Source organism: Ctenopharyngodon idella, chromosome 16, assembly GCF_019924925.1.
Source record: "Ctenopharyngodon idella isolate HZGC_01 chromosome 16, HZGC01, whole genome shotgun sequence".
Taxonomy (NCBI): Eukaryota; Metazoa; Chordata; class Actinopteri; order Cypriniformes; family Xenocyprididae; genus Ctenopharyngodon; species Ctenopharyngodon idella.
This window is the reverse complement of record NC_067235.1, coordinates 27,397,549-27,413,533: the sequence shown is the minus strand read 5'-3', so window position 1 is coordinate 27,413,533 and position 15,985 is coordinate 27,397,549. Positions and strand designations below refer to the sequence as shown.

Genomic DNA, 15,985 nt, shown 5'->3' with positions numbered 1-15,985 from the left:
AAATTGCCTTCAAAGTCAACACAAAATTTGCTGTTTAATTTCTCACACCAGGTCTTATTTCAAATGTTTCATTGGTGCATGCTATTTCAAAAAAGAAGAAAAAAGCAATGATTGTTTTCGTAATTCCTTTTTCACCCGTTTGCCGTCACCAAGTCATCTTATTTTCTAACCCCTCTACGGACTTGTCATATATAGTCCATTTTAATTCTTGATAGATAAAATAAAGTCCCAACCTGTTGTTTTTTATTTGAATTGTGAGGAAAAAAATCAGTGAAAAAAACTATCAGTAATCAGACCATATGTAGGCTATTGGTACAGCAGATCCCAGTTTAAGACAGAAGATGATGTAAAATTATTTATCTCTTCAAAGCCACAATTTCATTTTCATTTTTTTTTTTAACAGATGATTGCATGAACTAAGTGTGTGGATTTTATCAGTTAGTCATTATAAGTATTATATAGGTTACTTGATTAGATTATCCAGGTCAGACAGAGATGGAAGTCAGAGTCATATGGCTCACCTCAAAACAGGAAGTTTTATTTTAAGACCGTTATTTTTAACACGTGGAACAAGAAACAGCATTGAAAACTGTGTTCTGATTATGTGAGCGTGACATTTGTGACATTTTCACTGGTCCACACTGCTAAACCTCCTCTTGATCACCCAAGCTCCCACACCCAGAGCCAAAAGCAGCTTTGTCCCCAAGGCCAGAGCAAGAAGCAGCACAAGGAGAGAGAAAGAACTCTTTGCAGTTAACCTCTCTGGGCTGGGGGGCAAAACATAGAGGGTGGCTTGATCCTTCCCCAAAGAGTTCGAAGCTGCACAGATGTACTGTCCTCCAGGTTTGACGTCCAGTAGTTGGCTTGAAGTGCGGTATTGCCCGGTAGCCTCCTGAGAAAGCGAGAATGAAGTATCTCCCTCTAGAACACCATCTGGTGCGATCCATTGAACATCAGGAAGAGGGGAACCCTGAACGTGACACACGGCTTTGAAGCCAGATGTTTCACTCCCCTCAGCTGACAAACTCAGGATTCGTGGTGCAGCTGGTAATTAGCGATATAAAAAAAAGCCTGTCAGAATTTAAGATTTTACTCCGTTTCAATGCATGAGTTGGAGTTTGAATTCTATTGGCCAAACCCCATAGGAAACTGAATTGGAATTTGACCGGATGTTGAATTTACTGAATTGCTGCAGGAAAGAGTTTTAATACCCAGAAATTTGTATTTTTGCACTTCCAAATTCATTCTGACATTTTTTTTTTTTAATGGGTTTTTGGTTAAATGCCAGAAATAAGGTCTGTGGTTAGCATAAGCTCAAGATATTTTCACATTTTATGCTACAACATAAAATACATCCATAATACCCCACCTGTGACTTTTATGAGTCTTAAGAAAGGCAGTAGCTAAAAGGGTCTATCATTGCATCACAAGTAAACTTATCTACTCACTAGTCTGCTTTTACAGTCTAATGTTTATAAGAAGAGAAAGAGTTTTTGAAAGCTTAGGGGTAGTGACGTTGAAGTGCAACCTGTAGTTCATTTATAGTTTAACTTTACCTTTCATTCAGGCTTCATAAAAGTGTTCATTTGTGAAGATTATCGTGATAAACAAAACTTGTAAGAGTCATGCACTTTTGTAGGTCACAGAACTTATGTTCTGCAATAATCCAAAAGCCAAAGGAAAAATCCTATTGGGTTTTTGTCGAGAGAACAAAATCTTCTGTGATGCTAATGTAACCCCTCTACCCGGGTTCTACTCGCCCCGCTCTGCGCGGGCCTCGAACCTGGGTCTCCAGGCGTGGGAGTTGTTTATATATATGTAAAAATATGTAATTACTGCAGAGCTCTATTAAAAGAAACTCAACAGGCATTCGGAGAAATGAGTGCTCTCAAAGTCCCTTGAAGACAAGTCATTTCACTCGGTGGCCATCTTTTGGCGCTTTTCCACTGCATGGTACGGTTCGGTACGGCTCACTTGTTAGCGCTTTTCCACTGCATGGGACGGCTCGGTATGGAACGGTATAGCTAGCTTAAATAGTACCACCTTGGTTGAGGTTCCAAGTGTGCCGTACCGATACTAAATGTGACGTGTAAACACTGCAGATCACTGACTGTTCAGAGAGAATCGTCACTACCAGTGTCATTGGATTCGATTTTTTTTTTTTTCAACGACCTTCGCATGCAACTTTAAAAAAGAAATGGCTGTATTGTGGTCAGTAGATGAGGTGCAGTCTATAGTCCCACCCACTTTGAAGTGGTACTAACTGCAGTGGAAAAGCAAACCGAAAGTATGCGAGCCGAGCTGAGTCGTTCCACGCAGTGGAAAAGTGCCATTTGAAATGCTTCTCGGGCATGCAAGTGCAGCTCCTATCTCTTTGAATGGTTAAATTTCATATTTGAAATCACTAATGAAATTTTGACAACAACTGTCTCATAAACTTTGTTTCTAAACACTCAAATCATGACAAAAAGCTGGATCAAGATAATGCACATGCGCAGTCCTAAGTGCGCATCTCTTTAGGAAGCGCACGTCTGACTGTTTCTATAGGAGCCGGAGCTTCTAACGGCAGCTGCAGTGACACAATGACTTTACCAATCGCCGATTGGCTCTTATTTAGAAGGCGAGATTATTCCGCCAAATTGCACATTGCACTTTCTCCCATTCATAATAATACGAGTGCACCGTATTTCAATATATAAAGTCTTTGGTGCTCTTCCACCTTGGTCAAGTCCATTCATATTTATGTTTTAAACTGGATATAGTTTATAATTAGTTGGGGTTAGGACTATGTTTGCTGGGCAGAAATGTTGATTCAGGAAGCAAAATTCTGGTCAACATAAAGATGCAATGTTACAATAGATTTCCTTTATCACTTAAAAGCATGTTAAGACATCACATGGGAATATACAGAAGTCAAATGATGTTTTTCTTACCCTCCACTCGTAGACGGGTTCCCAGCATGTTTTCAAAGCTATGGGAGTGCCCTGGCAACTCTACACGGCAGTAATAGCGGCCGCCATCCTTCAAGGTCACGCTGTTGATCCTGAGTGAGATGTCATGGTTTCGGTGGTTGCCCTCCAGGCGGTAGCGCTGATCCTGGTTGACCTTTGATTGGCACTGCTGGCTGTTGTTCATGCTCGAGCAGCGGAACAAAACTGTGGCAGCCTGTCCGTGGCCCAGGGTCCACACCACATGCATGGAGGAGGGATGGGTGTGGTGCGGGTGGGTGAAAGAGCAGGGCAGCACTACCGGGTACCCCTCAATCGCCCGGACCTCAGTTGGTGCTTTCATCAACCAGCCGTCATCGTCTTTGGCTATAGCTAGAGAATGATTTTTATAAATCTTAAAAAGTTCAAAGCAAAATAATTCTACTTAGTAATTCTATTCTAATTCTGTTTTGAATTTTCTCACCTGCACTATGAAGGACCACCAGCAGACCGAGAGTTTTACTGAACTGTTGCACGTCCATTGCAGACATTCTGAATGTATGATTCATTATGAAAAGGAAAAAATCTTCTTGCAACATGTTCCTATTTCTGACTCACCATCACACATTACTGACTTCATGCATCCACTAATAATTTCTACACTGTAAATATTATTTTCATGAATTGTTATCACAACTTTTTTTCTTTTGTCAAATCAACTTAGATAATTAATGTGGTTCAGATAACATAATATTTGGAGTTTCTATTTAATCTCCTTCATTGTATTAAAGGGTTAGTTCACCCAAAAATGAAATTTCTGTCATTAATTACTCACCCTCATGTCGTTCCACATCTGTAAGACCTTTGTTCATCTTCAGAACACAAATTAAGATATTTTTAATAAAATCCGATGGCTCAGCGAGGCCTGCCTTGAAAGCAAGTTAATGTACACTTTCAAACACCCAGAAAGGTACTAAAGTTATATTTAAAACAGTTCATGTGACTACAGTAGTTCAACCTTAATGTCATGAAGCGACATACTTTTTGTGCGCCAAAACCCCCCACAAAATAATGACTTTATTCAACAATATCTAGTGATGGGCGATTTCAAAACACTGCTTCATGAAGCTTCGAAGCTTTACAAATCTTTTGTTTGGAATCAGTGGTTCGAGCATGAATCAAACTGCCAAAGTCAAGTGAACCATTGAAATTTCGAAACACTTATGACGTAACAAAGCCTTTTTTACTGAAATCACTTGACTTTGGCGCTCCGAACCACTGATTCGAAACAAAAGATTCGTAAAGCTACGAAGCTTCATGAAGCAGTGTTTTGAAATCGCCATCACTAGATATTGTTGAATAAAGTCATTATTTTGTTTGTTGGCGCATAAAAAGTATTTTCGACGCTTCATAACATTAAAGTTGAACCACTGTAGTCACATGAACTGTTTTAAATATAACTCTAGGCGTTTGAAAGTTTAAATTAACTTGCTTTCAATGCAGGCCTCACTGAGCCATCGGATTTCAACAAAAATATCTTAATTTGTGTTCTGAAGATAAACGAAGGTCTTACAGGTGTGGAACAACATCAGGGTGAGTAATTAATGACAGAATTTTCATTTTTGGGTGAACTAACCCTTTAACTCAAATTTTTAATTTCAATGTACTCAAAATTTTAAGGCAACCAGGTAAGTTATGTTAAACCAACAATAATTTTGTTATCTCTCTCTCTCTCTCTCTCTCTCTCTCTCTCTCTCTCTCTTTCTTAACAAGTGATACTGTTATAAACAGAAGCAGGCCCTTTTAGAAAAAAACTACCTGCACTTATGAGTTCACTAAAAAAGGCATTTAGGAAACGTAAGCAGACAGTTCCTTGTTTTGGTCATTACTTAGCTTATCTTGTTTAGTCAGCATGCCTTCATTTTCAAGTGTCTCTCTGTGAGATCCAAGAATGTTCTCTCTAAAGATGCTAGAGTTTGTGTTTGGTTTCCTTTTTTTTATTTGTAGCCTCAAAGGTAATATTTGTTTATTTATAGTCTTCAACAGATCTAGCAGTCTAAGGAACTGCAAAGCTTTCCTCGTTTTTCTTTTCATTTTTATAGTGTAAGAAATAATTAAAATTAAAACAATTAATATTAACAGCATACTACAGATTTAGATTTCTCAAGCATCTAGTAACAAGTTATTATATTATATATTGTTCTGTTCTCATCCGCAGGCCTAACATGTTCAGAATGGACCATGCCAGTACAGCCTAAGGTCAACGGCTCTTTGGGACAGAACGTGATTCTCCCCTGCGCCTTCACGCACCCAAAACAAAATACATACACTGGTGTCATCCATGTCAAATGGATAAAGGACATCAAAAAAGAACTCATCTTTCACTGCACTCTGGACAACGGGACAAATAGCCAAGACAGTTGCACTAATCTAAAATCATCAGAGAGGTTCTCACTTAATGGTAACCCCAGGAAAGGAGACCTTTCCTTGCGTATCAGTAATTTAAAGTTTACCGATGCTGCACAGTACATCTGTAGGGTGGAGCTGGATTATAATCAACTTGGGAACCACACGGATCTTAATATCAACGGTGAGATTTACACATTTATAAGATCACACAAATATACAAAGGTATAGCTATAATATACAATATATCTAGTATTTGGATGCTTTTGGACACTTAATCGCACTTAAGTCACACTTTTCTCACTGGTGTAGTTCATTATGTTAACAATAAACATGTTCCACAAAGTTTGACAACCAGAAAGTTTATATTTACAGAAGTTACATGTACTTACTATAGTAATAACAGTAAATTATACATAATCACAAGCAACTAACCTTAAACCAAAACTTAACCCTAACCCCATTGTAAGTACATAGTTAATTAAAATTACTCAGTACTTAGTTGTGTAATTAAGTCTGTTAGGTTTCAAAGTGTACACATTAAATTACTGATATCTTTTTTGATTGTCAACTGTAGCTCAGGCAAAAATCCTCATCCTGTCCCTGGATGTAGATGCCAAAGCTCACGTTGTGACGCTGAATTGCACTGCCCAAGGGAATCCGGTTCCAGAAGTGAAATGGACCTCCTCATCTGGACTGCTGGAAAATGGCACAATCAGAACTGACCTCAGAAGCTACTCCAGCTCAGTCACCAGCTCAGTTCCATTCTCTGACCAGGACGTGCACACTTGCCAAGCTGTGAACTCACTGGGCCAAGATCAGATAACGTTTCCACCAGATCATTCAAATTGTTCTTTTGGTCTGTTAGTAGTGACTTGTTTTCTGGGATGTTTGCTGTTTCTTTGGCTTGTAGCATTCGTTGTGAATGTGATAAAAAGAAGTAAGTGTGATTTTATTTCTAAATATTGTTTGTGCATTTTTGTTTTAAAATGGTTTGTGCAAATACTGATGTGCTATGTGTTATTTTTCCCAATAAAAAAAAGGACGAAGTGTGCAGGGAGTTGTGCAGCAGCAACCGTAAGAATGAATGTTATTCAATTAAACTGGCCACTGAAATAAGGAATCTTGTACAAAGTAATTTAATTTAACATAATAAATGTTTTCATTTTTAGGCATATAGGTGTACAGAGGGTTGAAACCTTTCAAGCTAATGAGAGAGTATATGCCAATGTCAGCCCTTGTCCAGTTGGTGAGTATGATGATTAATAAAACCTATTTAATTGCCCATTATAGTAGTATCACATAGTATTAATACACATATCTTTAAAGGTTGTGAAGCTAGACAAGATGAAGGGTACTCAAAAGGGGTGTCACTAGAGGGGCGAAAGGTGGGACCGATTCCTGGGGCCCAGACCCACAAAACCCCCCTTCGAGGCCCTATCCAACCCCACGTCCCCCCTCCCCCACCACCCACGTCCCCACCACCCAACCAGTGAAAAGTGAAAGGTAAGGACTATTTATGTGTAATATCATAATCGCATTGTCTTAATCAAGGGTCAGTTAAGTTGACCTTTGTGTATAATTTTCATAGATTTTAATGAACCAACTTTTGTTGTCAACAGACCTCAAAGAAATAAAACCGATTTTGAAAGAAGATATCAAATGTATCTAAAAACAGCAACAAACAACAAAAAGCTCTGGCCTTTAACTAGTATATATGAATAAAGGTGCAGTTTAAAATAAAACTTTTGTTTTGTTTTTTCTTTTCTTTCTTTTTGTGTGTGTGTGTGTGTGTGTGTGTGTGATGCAGCTGTTGAAAATAAGTAGCTATTACAGGTTTTATTGCAACATTCGAGCTATCTGAGGCTTTACAAAAATGTAACATAGTAACCTTTTTATTCTCTTGAACTACCAAATAACCACAGTTTGAAAGGAAAATCCCCATAAGTATATGTAGTCTACACAACGTGTGTGTGTGTGTGTGTGCGTTCAGTTTGTGCAGGGGCTGTGTGACAAAACCGTTTTTCGACAGCACGTTTGCTTGTGGTAGGAAATACTATATTCAGGAGAAAACTAAACACTAAATATGGCCACACATTTTAATAAATGCATGGTGTCACACCCATAGAAATAGAATTGGTGGGTAGAAAGTTCAGTCCCATAAATCAGAAAATTAAAATGGGCAGGGCTTAGTGATGCAGAAGTTGTCTTTTTATTCAGGTACGAAGGTGAGTAATAATTGTTTTATTTGAACTCTTTACGTGTATATCCAATTCACTCACTATTATACTTAAATGTGTAAATTATTATCTAGATCGCTGCAGAAGTAGCGCGTTAACGGTGTTATCACGTGGTTTCTGTTACTTTTTAAGGTGCTAATCAAGCTGGACCAATCACAGTCATTTTTGATTATGCTTTGAGAATTTCTAAAAAATCACTTTATATAGATTTTTATGGTGTGTTTTGCTTCCTATGTCAGATATAAGTTATTATAGTTCATATGTTTTAAAGTATTATGTTTTTGAGTATAAATGTTTCCAGGATGACGAAAAACGTTCAGAGTTTTAAATGCAGCTCAGTTGAAGCTTCAGCTTTTGGGCCTTCACGCGCCCCCTAGTGGACGAAGATAATTTGAGGGAAACCGCTAGTAGTAACGAGTATTGGCAATGCCTGTGGTGGTCACACCCTGCTGAAGTTTGCACGCTTTTCCTGCCTCAGCCATTGGTCCCATATAAGCAGCTTTAAATAAATATTATCTTAGACTATTTGTAAAGTTCCTCATATATTAGATAGATATACCAGAATGCCTCCCACTGCCGTTACTACAACCACAACAACAACAAGAACATCCACCGGGGATGGAGGATGTTGCAGCATTGCTTATGTGCGTTCATTTCAAGGATTACTGAAAATCGGCCAAGTGGTAAGAGAAAATTATACTTATATCACATTTATTTCATGAAGTAAACCCAGGAGAATGCAAAGAATCCTAAATTTAAGGAATTGTTAAAGAAATGCTAACTGACTGATTTACACCAACTACTATGCTACATTGTCCGATTCACGGAACTTTCCACGGAACTTTCCATGAACACTTTTGCTTATGCACGAACAATTCAAGATAAAGTAATAATGGGTGAATTTATTAAAGTATTTCTAAAAGCCTGTATCTCTAATTGGTGCAAAGTATCCCAGAAGTTAAATCTTAAGCTTATTTTTTTTTTTTACTAACAAAAGTGCTAAAACCATGGTATTACCAAGTTTTTTTCTATCCATCCATTTATATATATATATAATTTTTTTTTTACATGTATCATGTTATTATAATGTATTTTTATGGACAGTACCATGTTATTTTTTTAAAAGAAAATCAATCTGAAAACTTGCTCTAATTAAAAAGATTAGTTTAAATAAAACATACAGTAAAAAAGGTTGGATAAAATACCATGGTATACAAATAGGATAATCATTCAATACCATTATGTATATCGTGGATGTACATTTATGTATTGTATACCGTGTTATGTAGGTTGTGTAACACTATGTATTATGCAACATGTGGGGCCTCAGTGAAAAGAGAGGGCTCACAACAAAACACATATTATAACCAATATTTACACTTATATACATAATCAGTCCCAACAGGAAACAACCCAGAAGTTATCTAAATTAAATAATGTCTTTATTAACTAATTAACCATAGTGTTTTATTGGGTCAGATTTTGGTTTATGGTGTGTGTGTGATCATTTATTGAGGCTCACACACTCTAGATTCTCAGGAACCGCTGCTAAAATGGTTGCGGTGAGGAGTGAGATTTAGAGATTCTTTGCAATGCAACTCATGGGACTGAAAACAGAGGGCCCACACCACAAAACCAAAACCAGAGATTTTATGTTTTTCATACTTTCACACTTTTCCGCTTAATCGGTTTAACGGGAAATGACACAGGAAAAGAAATCTTTTTTTTGCATAAATGATTTAACTTTCCATGCAACAGCGATTCGCACTAAAGGGAAAATGCGTCATATTTAAAGCATAAACAATAAAATAGCCCAAAGCAAATATGACTGCAAAACCAGTGTTGGGTGTAATGCATTGTAATTACTAGGGCTGGGTATTGTCACAATTTTCACGATTCGATTCGATTTCTATTTCTATTCACATGCTTGCGATTCGATTCGATTCGATTACGATTTCAATTCGATTCGATATCGATTATTTTGGATGTAGTATATCAGTTACAGTACATGGCAAATTTTCTAGAGGAAAAAAATCTCTCAACTAATCCTGTAAACTACACATGGGAGTCAGTTGGTACTACTTTACTATAATAATGAAGGTTAAAATTAACTTATTTATATACAAACACTTACATTACACTCAATTATGTTTTTTATAATAAACAAAGTTTAGAATTACATAATCATATTTCTACACCAATTCTTTTTTTTTAAATTAATTATTTTTTTTATTTAAATTGTGGCTGTCATAACTTCTTTAATATTTAATGCATGTTTGAATAAATTACATTATAATGAATATGTAACGGTGCATAGCTATATTTATCAGAATGCTGCTTTCTAGAGTTCACATTTCTAGCTGACTAATGAGTTTATGGTCACTGAATATGTTTTTCTGAGGTAGGGGGAGAGTGGGGATGGTTGCAACACTTTTTGCATTTCCTTCAATTTCTTAAAGACCATTTGCATTTGAAAGCCAAAATTTTAATACATTAAACCCACATCTGTCAGCTACCCACCCACACCGGTGTAACATGCGTACATATAATAATATACATGCAATTTATACTTGAATACACAAAGTCAAATGTTGCAACTGACCCCATATGAGTGCAGGGACAGTTGCAACATTCATTAAAATGTAATTTAAATCATTCTTTAACATCATTTTGCATTTTTTTTTTTACATTTTATTTGTGCACAGACAGAGTCTTCACTAAGTTAAATTAACTGTATAAAGACAAAAGCTAGTATAAAGAAAACATTTTCAAGTAACAAGTAACCATGTTTTGGTTAACTGTTATAAGAAATTTGCACTACTAAATATTTTATTCGTAAATCAAGACTTTGAAATTCACTGAAAAACTTTTGTATACTTCTCTGAACTGTGTGTGTGTGTGAGAGAACAGAAAACAAATCGCAGGCTACATTGTGGCCTAGACTGACAGTATTTACTTAAAAAAAAGAGAGATACCTGGCTATCGAAAGATGTAATTATAAGTTAGCAATTAATAACTTTTTAGAGTAACTTAGACAGTAATGGTTATGACAAGCTTTTACATTAATGTCGTCATAGGGGACAGTTGCAACAGCATGTCTCTACACTGACAGCCATGATAAAACTTGCTATGCTAGCTTAACACAATAGCCTTGACACATGATAGCTTTACCTTTTAGAAGCTAAGAAACACTGATTAAAATGATATAACTTTATAATACTTCACGCAAACAGCTTAGACAGTAAAATTCTGAGCATGAAAAAAATTACTTTTTTACTTAAAAGAGTATTTTTTGCAGAAGGAATGGTCACATGTGGCTGCTTTTTTCCAGAAATGAGGAAAGGGTTAACTGAGCATGTGTAGTATGAGTATCATCACTCTAGCTCATTCCTGATTGAAGGAATATATCATGTTGCAGCTGTCCCCTGTTGCAACTGTCCCCACTCTCCCCTAAATGTGACATTACGTGACACATTCAACAGTGCCAAAACGGTATTTATTTTTTGAATTTCATAATAAGATGGACATCATTTGAAATCCGAGACTTTGCTTCAAAAAGTAACAAAGCACAAAGATTATTGCGATTTATTAGATGGGAGGCGCACTACATGTTCTGTTCATTCATCAACTGAAAACAGACTAGACTAATCGATTCTTAAGATTTAAGAATCGATATCGGTTCGTAAAAATGAGAATTGATTAAAATCGAGAAATCTATATTGTTTACCCAGCACTAGTAATTATTTATTTCCCTTTCCCTTGGATTACCCTTTTCTGCAGTTACTTCTGGTGTAAGTGCATTAAATGCTTTATAGAACAATTCTATATAAAACAATAGTGGGTTAAACATCAAATTTTAACATCTAATGTTAAAAAGTATGTTTTTATCATAACCTTCCCCCTTTAAATACTTTGGTCAGTTCAAGAATAATTTGTGCAATTTTATATTTATTTGAAAGATTTAAAAGAGCCGTTTCATGTCTATTCTTGTATTGTTCACATTTAGAACATAATTAGTAATAAGTAATGCAATACATTTTAGAGAGAGTAATTAGTACAGTAATCTAAAAAACACTGTTGAAGATGTAATTAGTAGCTAGTAATTACAGTTACTTTATATTGGTCACTACTTCTAATACTGATAAAGTAAATAACAGAAACTTCATTATTCCTTTTTGTCTAAGGACTTGTTATATTTATAGTCGCATTATCTTGTTGAAATCTTGTTATTTAAGTTAACCCCAGGTTTAACTGATCAAAAGCATTGCTTCCTTGATTTGTGGTTTGTGTGTAAGTAATTAATGTTTGTCTGTGAAGGACACGAGAGGTTTTGTAATTACATTTAATTTACATCTAATTTTGTTTTGATCAGATGGTCCTCCTGATTGCTTTCCTTTGTGTGCACTTTGAATGGCGTTACTATCACTCTTCCTTACGCTACTTTGAGGTGGTCACTGCATGGTTTCTCATCGTCTTCTCCATCTTCTTCTTCGTGCACTTTTTTCAACTTCAGAGCAAAATCACATGCATCAACTGGGCATTAACGGCAAGTCGGCACAGTTTACATTTCACTTACATATGTTAACTGAAGATAATGGCATTAGGTGTCTTTTGCAATCAGAACGTTTATGTTACTCTAACAAACTCTTAATTGCTTTCACAGGAGTTTTTACATTATGTTGTTGGAGGAATCTTGATCTTAATTGCCTCTATAGTTGTATCTGTGCTGAGTCATGGGGTCTCATCACCTTTAGTCGCTGGATCTGTGAGTGCCCTTTTGTGCTTGCAATATATACAGTACATGCTGCTGATTGGCCAGACAAAAAACACATAAAGACTTCTTGCATAGGGAAGAAGAAGCAGGAAATGTATATCTGTGTATTAATGCTGCATCATGTCCTGTTATTGGGTAATGCATGTGCAGTTCTTGTAAAGGACTTTTAGGCATCAAAACTTTTGTAATGATTGGTAACGAAATTTATAATTATAAAATATTATTAAAGTGCTTCTATTATGCTGTTTTCGGATATTACATTTTATGTAGTGTGTAACATAACATTTGTGAATGTAAAAGGTCTGCAAAGTTTCAAAGATCAAAATGCACGATAAATGAAAATTTTGTCTCATAAGAGAAAGAATCGATTCTTAACTGTCTGAAACAAGTTGTCAGTAATTTCAGTCTTACTTCCTGCGTGAACCTCGGTTTGTAACAGATTTGCATAATGCCAGCCTGTGGTCTTCATTGGCTGCCCGCAAACAACGTGTACTTTGACCTGCCCTCAAACTGTAGTTGTAGCTGAGGACTGTAAGAATTTGGTTAGTTTTGAGAAGGCGCTGTTCTCTGCACTGTGAAAACCACTTTGCGTGCACTCAGGCTTAGGTTTAGGCCGACAGACGATGCCATCGTCCATCGCCGATGCTGACAGACATCACGATGTTGAGCCGGCATCCTGTCCCCCCAACCCGCCCGCCCGCCAAAAAAAAAAAAAAACATCTTAATTAATCACACTATATTACCATGCTTTCAATTTCTGTGTAGTTACTTCAAATAATTCATTTTTTTTCTGATTAGGTAATAACATAATGAAGTTGTACTTGATTAAATTTCAAATTTAAACAGTAAAGATTTTATTGTGCAAAAAACTAATGATAGGCTACTAGATGTTGTACACAAACTAAACCACTGATATTCAAATGGCGGACCGCGGTCCACATCTGGATGCTGGCATGTTTCCATCTGGACTGCGAGACATAACAGTAGCACCATTTTACTGTTTCTAGTTGAAGTGAGCAGCGCATCAAAACAGCAGTGCGGATCACACCACAAGCACTCAGAATCGTTTGTGGTAATGATATTTCAGTGTTATATTCTCTAGTAGTTTTATCTAAAGCCAAACACGCTTCATTCAAGCCCTTTCAGCTCCTTGCGCGTTCTCTCTTTGTCCACTGGCATGGAGCAGAGCTAGCATTTTTGATTCACTCCAATGGAAGTTGAGCTTAAGGCTCAAATGTGAACGTAGAGCTCTGCCCCGCCCCGCCCCCGATGTCATCGTCCATTGCGATGTTTCACTGTATACATCGTCTGATGCCAATTTGGTAGACATCGCCCAACCCTACTCAGGCTTGAATTGATTCATTAAAACTAGGGCTGCCCCCTAATAGTTGACTAATCGTTAGTTGACTAGAAGCCAAAATTTTATTAGTCGGTTAGTCGCAGAAAAAAAAAAAAATCTCATGGCGAAGTCACGCAGTCCATGAGGGACAGATCGTTAACAGGCGGACCCTTGTGGTAATTACAGTATGTCGGGCAGGAAATCCAAACTTTCGCCTATCATCCATCGACCTCAAATATGGCTTATCATTTTGAAACAACTTTACATGGCTGCTCGCTCTAACGTTAACCTAGATAAATGTGCGCTGATGTGTGGAAGCTGAAGTATAGCGCGCTTACTGCAGGACATGGAGGCGCCAGCGCGATCACATGCATTTTTTCAACTTAAACAACTTAATAATAATAATAATAATAATAAACTAATACTCATTTTGGTCATACAGATAAGTTTAATACATAATTCAAAACTGTAAAGTCTACTTTTATTTGTGTAAACTCATAATAACAAGAAAACGTTGTGCCTTTGTAAAATAAAGAAAACAAACAGGATGGTCTTTCTGCCGTCTTGGTCTCTGTGAACTGGAGCATGTCACAAAAATGAACCGAAACTCAGCGTATAGGCTACTTCCTCACAGACATAAGAAATAAATCTATAGAATGATTGAAATGTCTACTTGTAAATGAACCAATTCAAATTGAAAATAAACACTTTCTGCTTATGTAATCCGTATGAAATTTGCATTTCTCTCTATAGGCGCTTTCGCTATACTGCAGAAAACACTAGTTTATTCATAAATAACTAAAATGTCTTCTTGCTATTTTTTCCCCGACACATTCAAAATCATTACTTTTGCAGTGCTTTGCAGCAAGCTTTATGCATGTGCTTGAGCATGGACTAGGCTATATATATTAAAGGCTTATTATGGTGTAGCATTCTCCTCAGTATATATTTAAGTAATTGAATTAATATAAACATGCGATTAGTCGACTAATGGCTTAAATGAACGACTAAAAAAATCTTTAAAAGCGATGCCATCATTACTGTTTGAATAAACAGTGAACATGTGCCGAGGAAGCCTCTGGAGCTGAAATTCAGATATGGTAATGTGCGTTTCGTTTCTGACACACGCAGACCAATCATGATAGACTGGGCCATCTGACCAATTAGAGCAGAGTAGGCTCTCAGAAAGGAGGGATTTAGAGAAACTGAATCCTTTATTGAACAATTTCAGACACTGTGAGAAAAGAGGTGATGCTGCAATGCATATTATGAAAAAATTAAAGTGTTTTTTACCTTGGATACATGTAAACCTATTGTAGGAGAGCTCCAAAACAAAATTAGGAACCTTTGAAATAGCATATTAGGGGCACTTTAATATGTTACTAATCCTGTTTTTACATAAACACAGGTGTTTGGCTATATGGCTACTTTTCTTATTGCAATCAGCATATGGACTTCTTATAAGGTCACATGTGGCTCTCAACCAACTGGTAAGTCTGACCCTGTTTTTATAATGTAATTTGAGAAAGATGAAATATGTGAACTCAGTTTAACAGAACGGACCTGTTAAATTCAATTGCATAATCTCCTGCTAATGCTCTCTTGAAGGTGCCACAGTGTAACCAGAAGGAAGAAACTGTCCGGTTCTGAAAGAAAGAATTTGAAATTCTGAAGAAAAATTTGCTCTAGATGGATGATAAGTGCTTTGAGAACCTGGAAGTGTCATTTTTTAAATGTTTTGGAAGATGCCGAATGCTTCATATTTCTAATGCATCCAAACTTCAGAGCCTGTGAACATAATGCGCAACAGCTGGGATCAACTTTTTCAGCAGTAGGAATTAATTATTTTAAGAGTGGAGTTTTGATATGTTTATCAACCATGTCTGAAACTCAAAGAGGCCATTTATGCACAAGAATATTTACGTGATTTATTTGACAGTATTTCATGTGATGCAGATTTGATTCAGTGCCTGCAATCAAAGAATATTTTGGCTGAAGTGAGATGTTCATTAAGGATTGATGCTGACCAACAGTATTTTTCTTTTTCTTTTCATTATTACAAGAACTGTAATGTATATTTACTTTCACAGTATCTCTGTATATGATATTGTGATATGCAACACAACTGTCAAGTTTCTAAATACAAGTCTCTTTGTTTTGTACACTGTGATAAAAGGAAAAAGTCTCCTAGTGTGGTGAATGTTGTGTTGCTTGCTCTCTGATTCAAAACCAGAAATTGGGGCTCAAAACAGGTGGTAATTTTGCATTTGTTACATGGTTATAACACTCAATGAAAAGC

At 36.5% G+C, this 15,985-nt stretch overlaps 2 protein-coding genes across 5 annotated transcripts; one reads left to right on the top strand and one right to left on the bottom strand.

The window, feature by feature from the left end:
• Positions 1-311: 311 nt before the first annotated feature.
• si:dkey-11p23.7 (V-set and Ig domain-containing protein) lies at positions 312-3,491 on the bottom strand. The gene is made up of 3 exons (XM_051865668.1): positions 3,412-3,491; positions 2,934-3,320; positions 312-1,044 (listed from the first exon to the last, which is right to left on the bottom strand). The coding sequence occupies exons 1-3, from the start codon at positions 3,476-3,478 to the stop codon at positions 629-631; spliced, it is 870 nt and encodes a 289-aa protein (XP_051721628.1). The 5' UTR covers positions 3,479-3,491; the 3' UTR covers positions 312-628.
• Positions 3,492-4,815: 1,324 nt separating this feature from the next.
• Positions 4,816-15,876, top strand: cmtm7 (CKLF-like MARVEL transmembrane domain containing 7). 4 transcript variants are annotated; one of them, XR_007925540.1, is made up of 10 exons: positions 4,816-4,942; positions 5,146-5,517; positions 5,911-6,273; positions 6,377-6,410; positions 6,506-6,582; positions 6,663-6,839; positions 6,956-8,256; positions 12,237-12,338; positions 15,095-15,176; positions 15,295-15,876. XR_007925540.1 is itself a non-coding variant. In XM_051865886.1 (5 exons), the coding sequence occupies exons 1-5, from the start codon at positions 8,137-8,139 to the stop codon at positions 15,306-15,308; spliced, it is 492 nt and encodes a 163-aa protein (XP_051721846.1). In that variant the 5' UTR covers positions 7,961-8,136; the 3' UTR covers positions 15,309-15,876. The 4 variants fall into 4 exon arrangements, 1 of the variants encoding a protein (XP_051721846.1); XR_007925542.1 differs by having other exon boundaries at positions 4,837-5,030; XR_007925541.1 differs by lacking the exon at positions 12,237-12,338.
• Positions 15,877-15,985: the final 109 nt, after the last annotated feature.

Coding starts and splice junctions, on each gene's coding strand:
- si:dkey-11p23.7 (XM_051865668.1), bottom strand. CDS start 3,478: ATGTCTGCAATGGACGTGCAACAGTTCAGTAAAACTCTCGGTCTGCTG. Junction 3,321..3,411: donor GGTGGTCCTTCATAGTGCAG/GTGAGAAAATTC, acceptor ATCATTCTCTAG/CTATAGCCAAAGACGATGAC. Junction 1,045..2,933: donor AACCCGTCTACGAGTGGAGG/GTAAGAAAAACA, acceptor GCTAATTACCAG/CTGCACCACGAATCCTGAGT.
- cmtm7 (XM_051865886.1), top strand. CDS start 8,137: ATGCCTCCCACTGCCGTTACTACAACCACAACAACAACAAGAACATCC. Junction 8,257..11,945: donor TACTGAAAATCGGCCAAGTG/GTAAGAGAAAAT, acceptor TGTTTTGATCAG/ATGGTCCTCCTGATTGCTTT. Junction 12,120..12,236: donor GCATCAACTGGGCATTAACG/GCAAGTCGGCAC, acceptor TTGCTTTCACAG/GAGTTTTTACATTATGTTGT.